Source organism: Trachemys scripta, chromosome 2, assembly GCF_013100865.1.
Source record: "Trachemys scripta elegans isolate TJP31775 chromosome 2, CAS_Tse_1.0, whole genome shotgun sequence".
Taxonomy (NCBI): Eukaryota; Metazoa; Chordata; order Testudines; family Emydidae; genus Trachemys; species Trachemys scripta.
Window position 1 is genome coordinate 83360217 of NC_048299.1, and position 10624 is coordinate 83370840.

Below are 10624 nucleotides of genomic sequence, written 5' to 3' on the forward strand. Positions count from 1 at the left end.
AAACCATCCTATTGTCCTTCTTTCATAATAGGATTGCATGGGAGCTATCATCAGGAGCAGCTCATTGTTTCAATTCAATATATGAGATGAATAGAGGTGGACTAATTCGTCCTGTCTGTCAACCCCTTTGTTCCCTTTTAGTAAGGATGAGCAAACTTGTCTCGCTTAATTCCAAACCCATGCAAACACTGAAGTTCAACTTGAATGCTATGGGTTCTCTGTCTGCTTAGGAGAAGCTGGGGGAAAGGGAGTAAAGAGGGGGGAAATGTGTTCAATGGAAAATAGAGCTCAGAAATCAGACAGAATGAACAAGTAAATTCAGAGGGATCTGAGGAAAAGATGTAGAGACTGAGAACAAAATCTAATGCAGGAATAAATGTAGGAGGTCAAATTATGACCACCCACTTCAGGGAGATGCAGGAGGGGAGGTGCAAGGAACCTCCATGCCACTTGGCACAACTTCCACAAAGGTCATTCTCTCACAATTCCTCCAGGAATCCCTCTCGTCATCCTGAGACTATCCCTGAGGTGGTCTGACCCCCACACAGGGCTGTACTTAACTGGCACAAGTCTGGATCATTGAACCTTTTTTTAAAACAAAAAAATGGCTTTTTGACCATTACAATTTTTCCTCACCAAAAACTATGTTTTTGCTATGATTTTTCATTAAAAGGTTTATTTTTCAAAAATCAATTTTTAAATGTTTGTTTGTCTCTCTTTTTCTCCATTCCTCTTTTCTATTTTGCCACTGGAAATAGAAAATGGGAAAGGAAAAAAGGGGAAGAAAAATGAAAAACAAGAAAGATTCATGTAGGGAGATTGGTTTAATCAAAAACCCAAAAATTTCAGTGGACATTTTTGAATGAAATGAAAAATGTTCATTCCTTTTGACATATTTTTTTGGAAAATACTTAACATTTTTCAGCTTTGGACACAAGTGTGGCTAATATACCTGCTCTACACAGTTCACCACTCATGCCAGCCTAGCTTTTGAAGGAAAAGGAGAGATTCTTCAGTCCCAAACATAGAGCTCAGGCTTCTGTTTAGCTAGGAAAACTGCATAATTCATTTAACAAATTCATGTAAATTATATTAGCACAGATTCTCCTCATTTTACATGGATGTAAATTGACTGGGTCAAAATCTGTGCTGGCCCAGAAGTCGTACGAAAAGCATGTGTGACAATGAAGTCAGTGGGGTTACGCCAACAGCGACCTGGCCCGTTGAGTTTAATGTGAGCTTCTCATTTTCAAATATAGTGCTTGTCACCAAGGGCTTTCATACTGTACTGCAGGATGCTCCTGTTGATGCTTGAACATAACTCCCTGCCGCGTTAGTGGGTGTTATGTATGCACATCAGGAAGAGAATATACAAACCTTAAAGTGCTCGGTGCAGAAAATGAGGAAATTTTTGTATGCACAATATTATATCAAATCGGCAGCAAAAATTCATAATCATAGTCAAAAATACCAGCTGTTTTCAAATACAGGCTAAGAGTTTTTCAGCATCCTAGGCACCGTGGGCACGTCTGCCTGTGTCTTTACTTTGAACAGTTTCAAACACTTTGAGTGTCAGGTTCATCCAAACCTTTATGGCAAAGCTGATGCTGAGTGTATGTCTACACAGCCTGCAGAAGCAGGCCTCTGAGCTTAGATCAGCAGACTCAGGCTAGCAGGGCTCGTGCTAGCACTCTAAAAATACCTTTATAGACAGCATGTTGACATCGCAGCTTCAGCTGGAGTTTGAGCTCTGAAACCTAGGGAGTGGGGTGGGCATTAGAGCCTGAGCCCCAGCCCGAGCTACAACTGCAAAGCACTGGCTACATCACTATGTTTTAGAGTCTAGGACAAGCCACTCTAGCCGGAGTCTGTCGATTTGGGTTGGGAGGCCTGCTTCTGTAGGCTGTGTAGACAGGGAGGGGTAGCTCAGTGGTTTGAGCATTGGCCTGCTAAACCCAGGTTGTGAGTTCAGTCCTTGAGGGGGCCCCTTTGGGATCTGGGGCAAAATCAGTACTTGGTTCTGCTGGTGAAGGCAGGGGGCTGGACTCAATGACCTTTTGAGGTCCCTTCCAGTTCTAGGAGATAGGATATCTCCATATATTATTATTATGCTAAGGAGGAGAAGGGAAACAGCACATTTTGCTCCTCCCTCTCTTGCATTATGTAAGGATTCCACTTCACGTAAGAGCTCTTGAAAAATTCATTATGAAAGATGAAACTCAGCCTAGGAAAAAAGCATGCTTCAAAGACATCAACATTTTTCATGCTAGGGTTCAGTGACAGGCTTGAAACTGGTTCAGAAGAAAAATTTCTCTATAAGGCTCAATTCTGTGCCTCCTAGAAAAAAAAAGGTGTATGCAGTGTTGTAGCCCAGGATATTAGAGAGACAAGGTGAGTGAGGTAACATATTTTATTGGACTAACTTCTGTTGGTGAGAGAAGCTGGTCCAATAAAAGATATTACCTTCTAGAAAAAAACGTGAGTTTTGCTGTTGATTTCAGGAGAGTAAGAGCAGGCCCTTATTTTTGAGTTTGAAACCAAAGCGAGCCAACTTTTGCAGGTTTTCAGATTTTTAAACAAAACTCTTGCATGACACTAGTTGTGTAAACCTTCCCATTAGAGATTGTGTCCTCACATGGATGTGAAAATTTTTCTCTAGCCTGAAATGTCTGACCCAGCATATCAGTTCAATAACACAGATTCTGTAGCCCTCCATTTATACGTTAGCAGGTCTTAAGTGAAACTCTGCTCAAAAAAAGAAATCCGCATATTGAAACATATCTAAATATATATCATTATATGAGCTATGTTTGAAAAATAACATTAACAATAAAATTAACATTTTGACCATAATGGCCTTTAAAGGACTCAAAATAATCTATTGTTTGAACCTCTGTTTATTATTCTCCCTAATTTCCTATTTAAAACAAAGGAAATGAACACTGGAAAAAAAGCCTTGAGCCAGATCGGCAGCTCCTGTAAATTGGAGTAGTTCCATTGAAGTCTATAGAGCTACACCATTTTATATGAGCTGAGGATCTGGTCCCCTGTGCTTCCAAAAAGTTGAACTACTATAATCCAAAAGGTCCAAGGTGGTAAATTTCAGAGTAGCAGCCGTGTTAGTCTGTATCCGCAAAAAGAAGAACAGGAGTACTTGTGGCACCTTAGAGACTAACAAATTTATTAGAGCATAAGCTTTCGTGGACTACAGCCCACGTCATACCCAAGGCTAACAGTCAGTCCTTTAATCCAGTCTTTTGCTTCTTGGATAAGCAGATGCCTTCAAAAAGGGGAGTTGTAATTTTCCATACTGTACAGTGCAGCAAATCATAGAGGAGTAACTAGAGAGACCTGAAAAACTAAGCAGAAGGATCGACGCATTTATCAAAACACGGCAATGTAAATTGTTTCTATTACATAAAGAACCTCCCAGGAAAGAGGCATTGCTACAACTACAGAACTAGCCTCTGTGCTTATAACTTGACACTGCTACATAGCAATATTGTACTGACATGCTGTGAACACCCAAGCCCAATAACTGGATAGACTCTCAGGGCTTTGTACTAACACAGCTTTAGACTTTGCTGTCCCTAAGCACACTGAAACTCATGCTCCCAGCCTAGCAAGTTTTTGAGTTCCCATCCCGAAATACTGTAAAGGGACCTGATTTTCCCTGGATAGTTGCTCAGCATTGTCTGAAAACCAGGCCCCTTTAAGGTATCTCAGCAACCTAAAATTGAGATCCCCCCCCCAAAAAAAAACACTAATTATGTTTGAAAATTTAGGCCAAACTAACTTCCCTCAGATCGGTGGAGGGCAGATCTTCCTCCAGGCCATTCTTGGAGCTGAAGTTATCAATGTCTTGGCAACTTGAAATCTGTATCCCTGTTGTATTAAAGGGACTGGCTAACACAGTGGATTAGGAATGGACTCTGGAGCCTTGCATTAGTCTGTTAGTGAGTCAAATCCAGCCCGGTTGGTAGTCATCACCATCTGAACGTTCTTTGGTAACCTGTGTGGAACGAGCTGGTGCTATCAGTCCAAATGCTAGGGCACTAGTGGGCACAAAATACATCATCACAACTGCCATCCTGGCTGGCAGTTTCAATCGAGAAGCAAAAAGAATGAATGGGGTGATTGAACTACCCTCAGGTCCCAGAGTTGGAGATTTCAGGCCAGGATTGAAATGAATTGGCAAGACAATCTAGGGATGCTTACATGGCCACACCAATTTTCCAGCTACATAGAGGGCATCAACCTCCAGGACTGTCAATCTGATACCTTTCTAAAGTTCTAAATTCCCGCTAAAAACTGTAGTGAGTTTGTATCCAAGTGACGATTTGATGGAAACCAAGGCATGGCATGGCAATGAGAAATGGTGTTTTACGACATGCAGGAGCCAGGGAAACATTCTGGGGTGAAAATAAGAGACAGCAGTGAAAATCAGCAAAAGCTCAGAGTTGCTGTTTGACTATTTTCCACTTGAGCCTTTTGCTCTGATGGCAAAATGCAAAGTATAGGACTCATGTGAGTTGGAGACTATTAATAATTGTGCAGTTTAAAAGATCATTTCTTAATCATTCATCTTGCCCATCTGTTAAGGGAAAAGTGATGGTCAAGAATTCTTCAAGGTCAGAATATGTTGCCAAGTTCAGGGAACAGTCAGGATCCCAGCAATTTTTTTTTTTTTAAATAGAACGGAAACAAAGAATTGGGAAGTGACTTTCTAATATTAGCTCATGTTTTCTGCCTCCAGTTCTCTCCTCAGACCACCCGCTATCTTAGAAATAGCCTGAGAAATGGTCACTTACACCATTTCTAACCTCATGAACCAGCGGCAGTGTTTCAGTGTCTGTGTTTCTAATTTATTGAGGAGTTGCTTCCCAGTTACTCGTGTGCTTTGGCAGTATGGCAGCCTCCCATGCATGAACATGTCAGCATGAGTAGGTGCTGTTTTAAGCAGATTCCAATTGGATACAGCAAGCTGTAAGTGCCCAAAAGCAGTAGTCTCTCACTCCCCTGCCCTCCCCGCAAAGCCACAATATTGTTTTGCATTTATCAGCAGCACTAGTTCCACGTAGCAGCTGAGGCACTGTGCAGGTTCCCAATCTAATGTGACAACAGTTAGCAATAAGGGGCTTCAGTCTCCATTAACTTAGATGCCCTTTACAGTGCTTAAACAGAGTTACTCCTGATTTACCCCTGAGCAAGATAAGAATCCGGTCCAAGGATTACAGCTTGCGGCCAGTGCTTGAAACTGGCCAAGCTCTGGTCGATGCAGGACCTCCGAGAGGTGAAGGAAGGGGAAAAAACAGCTTAAAGCCACCTTTGCATTCCCCCAATCCCTGAGGTTGCTAGGGGCTGATCTGGCCCGCTGCACAGCTTGGAGCACCTGATCTAAGTTCTTGCAGCTGTTACAGCCTCCTAAGACCTGATGTCTGGCAGAATGCCAGCTGGAGGTTCCCACAGGCAAGGACTAGAGTATTACAAGCTTGCAAGAGAAATGTCTTTGGACAGGCAGTTCCTTACAGGGATCAGGAAGGAATATTTTTACCCAATGCACAATTGGCCAAATGTATTCTGTCTTTGGTTTTTTGCCTTCCTCTGAAGCATCAGGGATTGACCATAGCTGAAGACAGGCCACTGGACAGGGGTTCTGAGATGCTCAAGGCTCTTTCTTAGAGGCCTGGCTGGTAAATCTTGTTCATGGGCTGAGGGTCCAACTGATCACCCGATCTGGGGTTGGAAAGGAATTTTTCCCCCCAAGTCAGATTTTCAGGGACCTTGGATTGTTTTCGCCTTTCTCTGTGGCATGGAGTGTGGATCACTGCTAGGTCATTTGGGTCTATCCTACCTAATCATTTCTCTGCCCCTGCAGGGGGCTTGGGTTGCTGGTGACATCTCAGTCTGGCACAAAACATTTTAGTCTGAGGACTAAAATGCTTTAATCTAATCCCAGTTACTGGGTTCAACACAGGGGTAACTGGATGAAATTTAATGGCCTGTTATATACAGGAGGCCAGAGTAGGTGGCCTAATGCTCCCTTTACTTCTATGAAACTATATCCTCCCACCTAATTACGAACTAAATCTGCTGCAGTTTCATAGAGGGTGTTACCACTGACAGCAGTGGGAGCTCTGAAGGGAACAGCAGCAAGGTCAAAAACCCTTTGAAAGCCCAGCCTGCCATTGTTCAGTTATTGCAGAGGGGGATGAAACGAGACTTTTGTGACTATGTGAATAAGTGACATTCTTTGACCCATGAAGAATTATGCCCATTAGAAGTTAGGCATCTAAATAACTTGGAGGATCTGAGCCTATACATATGTACAATACCTGCCAGAACTGGGCCTTAATCTAAGATGAGGCATTTAGGTACTAATGTAATAAATATAAATCATCATCCATCTGAAAATTATGCAATTAGATGCATTTTAGGACCATGTGTTAGTTGCATGTCCTCTGAGTAGCTAAATATTGCACATACTGGCAGCATATTCTCCCCTGTTCAGAGACAACACCATGAAGTGATAGTTCAACTAGCATGGTGTCAAGGATGCAAGAGTCCATCAGAGAGACTGGTCAGTGCCCCACATCACTGCTGTGGATGCATCTGTTTTAGGCCTAACTTTGGAATGCTGTTTGATTTCAATAGCTTGTTTGCTGGAAGTGTACGGATCCTTAGTGCCACATTGTACACGTTGGCTTACATTTATTAAAGTGATTTGGGATGCGTTGTTTGTTTGCTGCTTGCCTAGTTGATAAACTTTACAGGGCCAGCTTTTTAGAAGACAGCTGCTCAGTAATGTGTAAAAGGCAGGCCTCTTAATGGTGTCTCTAGCTGGGCCCTCTAAAACTACACTACCTAAAATCACTAGTCACTTCAGAGAATATATTCTTTAACCTTAGTATTGTAGTAGAGTCCAGATGCTTCACTCATGATTGGCTCCCATTGTCAGAGACACTATACAATCACACACAAAGTGAGAGTCCCTGCTTCAAAACCCTTGATAGAAGACACTTCCCACTGATGCCAGAGAAAACTGCAAGTGTATACTGGCACTTCAAAAAGAAACCCTTGATCACTTTATATATGGAGGTGGAGTTTCTTACATTTGGAGTTGAAATATAAAGGAGACAGCTCTATATACAGGCTTTATAAGCACAAAGTCTCCCCCACACAGTAAGTACTCGCTCATGGAATAAAGTGGCTGTTTATCTGACTATTTCCCCCCCTCCTCTCTTTAACTTCAGATCTGCGTGACTTCTGAAAAGGAACATGATGGCTTTATCAAAGTGTACTGTGGGAAGAAGAAAGGCTTTGTCCCCCTAGACGTCTTAGAAATCATCTGATTTCAGCACTGCACTTGCTGCAGTAGGAAAGCTTTGCTGGCAATGCCTGTCTGCCTCATCTCACACTGTGTCAACCCCGCTGGGCCGTCTTGCAGATGATCAGGGACTAGTGAGACGACCACAGCAACAAAAAAAGACACTTAGACTGTTACAGCAACAAGAAATAAAAAGATGAGGGTTGATTAAAAGAATATACATCAGGAAACCTCTAGGGGGAAAAGGGGCCAAGGAAAGTAAAAGGAATAAGGTAAGGAATGGCTGGACTAGCTCATTTTCAGTGCAAGATGGCTATTAATTATCCTGATGGAGACAGACAGACAGACACAGACAGACAGCTGTTCTGAAGGACTAACCTCATACCTGCTCATCTGTCTTAAAAAAAGCTGTTGGAGTGCGTTTTTGTTTGAAGTGTGATTTCACGGGGGGAGGTTCAAACTGTCCTTGTAGTACAGTCTGATCTTGTAGTAAAGTGTGACTGTGATTCTAGAGTTTTGTCCACAGTATTAGCCAATCAGCATAGTGTTTAATCCCGATGTCGAGTCTCCTAACAAAGCAGTTTGGAGGCACTGTGTAAACGTCAGTCTGAGAAGTTAATGCACCATTGTCTGGACGCCAACGGCTTTCTCTTTCTCTGTGCTCAGACTGTACAAAAGAGCAGCCAACTTCTACGTCTTTTGCTTTCTCTGTATACAAACAAAACTCTTGGCACACATGGGATGTTACTGCTGCTCTGGTAGCTGACAAACTTAGAATCCCTCCTGTTCAGAAGGCCAGGCTAGAAGTATTCCTCTGTGATTCCTTGCTCCTTTAACTGGTGGCAGAGGAAGTGTCAGAAATACAGAGCTGAGTGAGAGCCCAATGCTTGAAAAGTTTTCTATTTTTCCATGAGTATTAAGTTTGAAGAGATTTTATATATTGATCCTATTTATAAGTAGTAGATAATCAACCAAGCTCCTTCTAGAGTGAAAACACTACTAAAGAATTGCAGTAATTGTTGGTGAAGCTAGGAATCCTCCCATTCCAGGATCAATGAGAGAAAGAAATAAACTAGGGTATCATTTAATTGTATTAACACGAAGTCTCTTGCTTCATTCACTAGATGGGAGCTTTTAGGAATCAGACTAAGCTAAATTCTGCCTTCACACACACATGCAAACCCTATTGATGCCAGTGAGGTTGCAAGAGGTGTCTGTCAGGGCAATGTTTGGCCTATTGTCTGCATCATGTAGGCCCTAGTCTTGTAATCTGTTCTGTGCATATGAACCCCTACAATGGTCTCTGTGCAGGCATAAGAGTCTGCCGGTGCAGATCAGATGGCAGCATCAGGGCCTTGGTCTATTGGTCTCATAATATTTCCCACTTGAGTTCTTATCTTTGTTGTCCAGCCTGTGACAGAACCCTACTCTATATTATTACCAGGGGTGCCGGAACAATTTTTATAGTGGGGGTGTTGAGAGCCATTGAACCAAACTGTAAATCCTGTATATAATGAAATCCACTTCAAGCTAACGGGTGCGGCATACTCCTGGTTCCAGCACCTATGATTACTACTAGAGATAGACCCAACTCAAAATCCTAAATCCATATATCCCACACAAAGGAGAAGTTTCAGATCTGCATCTGAACTTCACATGTGGCCACACTCTTTAAAATGGGCTGAACCACACAATCCTGCAGTATTATGAATCTGTATCCATAAGCCCTGGTCCTGCAGCTAGATTGGCCTATATGAACTGTCCATGCAGAGGCTTCCTGAGGACAATGGGGTTCCATTCAGCCTCAGAGTGCAAGATCAGAGCCAGACATTGTAGCTCTCGTCTGGCTCTCATTAGTGTGGTAGTGTCAGCTGCTGAACCTTTTTTCTTCATAGCTAATGTAATCTAAACAAATCACATGTCGTTTCATTTCAGACATTGTTCAGTGGGGAGATCAAAGATATATAAATGGCCTTTTTCAGTGTAAACAATGAACTACTTTAACTCAGCTTATTGTCCAAGATAATCAGAAAACTCCTGTGGGGGATGGGGGGACTGAAGATGCTGATATGGCTTAGAGACCAAGAGGAAAAGCAGCAGAAATCCTATTAATCCATCCTGCTTTATAACATTATTTTATTTGATATTCACCAATTTTTAAAAAAACCTCAAATGCCTGTTACAACTAAAATTATTGCTTACTTTGGTCCAGCCTGTTATGCATAAGACTAGGGAAATCTGTTTTAATCTATACATATATGCTCTTGTTTACATGATTGCATCATACTGTGATTCCCTCCTATGTCACTCTCCTATTATTTCAGTTTCTCCCTAAAACATGCATCGTACTATTCAAAGAATAATATGAACATTAACTACAATTCACAATGGCCTTTAATCAATGTCAGTTTGATTTCTTTTGATACCAAGCAATAAATAATAAAGTGACTGAAAAGCCCCTAAGTGGATTACATCATGGTGGAGCAAGAATTACTTTCTAAATAAAAGCTTTCATGGTTATTTTTACTTTTTCCTTTTCTGTCACTGGTTGATGTGTATTTTGTCCCTGATTCAGCAAGTTGTTTATGCATGTGCCTAGCTTTAAGCAGAAGAGTAACCAATGGATCATATGGTTGAAGCCAGGCACTTGCTTAAACACTTTACTCATCAATTTTGGATGCTTTACTTTGATTTCAGATTGGCATTCCATAGTTTTTTCTACCATGTGCAGTTCATCATAGATATTTGCATTAATAAACAGATAAAGTCCAGTTCATCACTGCGGCTGGCCTATCTGGCACTTGCTCAGATAAATTGTATTTTAGGAGATAAGGGTTGTTCATATCTAATTTTATATTTTGCTTAATAAAGAACATGCAGCGGCTGGCTGGAAGGAGAATGGAGAACACGTGTATCAATCTCTTCATTGCATTGGGTATTTTATCATTACAGAGATGTTACCAGAGCACTTACTGCAGGCATCAGCAACAGGACCTGTTGAATACTTTCATTGAAACCCTATAGGGCTTGCTCCTGTCCCAACTGGAGTTTCTCCTTTAAAACATTTCTAAAACGGTTCTTCTGTAAAATAGTAGTATATACAGGACGGTGCAGTGTAGCATAAAGGTTTTGTTTTATCCGTGCCGATTTGGGATAGTCAAAGTTAGCTCTTTCAGACCTCTGTTTTACAGTCCAAACCCATCAGTCTGACTACACCACAGTTTCTTGCAACACTTTCTGAAGCAGCTAGTCCTGGCCACCGTCAGAGACAGAATACCAGACTGGCTGGAACACAGG

The 10624-nt window shown here is 41.8% G+C and overlaps 1 protein-coding gene across 1 annotated transcript in view; it reads left to right on the forward strand.

The window, feature by feature from the left end:
- Nucleotides 1-9782, forward strand: part of STAC (SH3 and cysteine rich domain) — a 107972-nt gene extending 98190 nt beyond the window's left edge. Inside the window, exon 11 of the mRNA XM_034761080.1 lies at nucleotides 7254-9782. Coding sequence (XP_034616971.1) covers nucleotides 7254-7352 — 99 coding nt within the window. The 3' untranslated portion in view covers nucleotides 7353-9782. The remainder of the gene's footprint in view (nucleotides 1-7253) is intronic.
- Nucleotides 9783-10624: the final 842 nt, after the last annotated feature.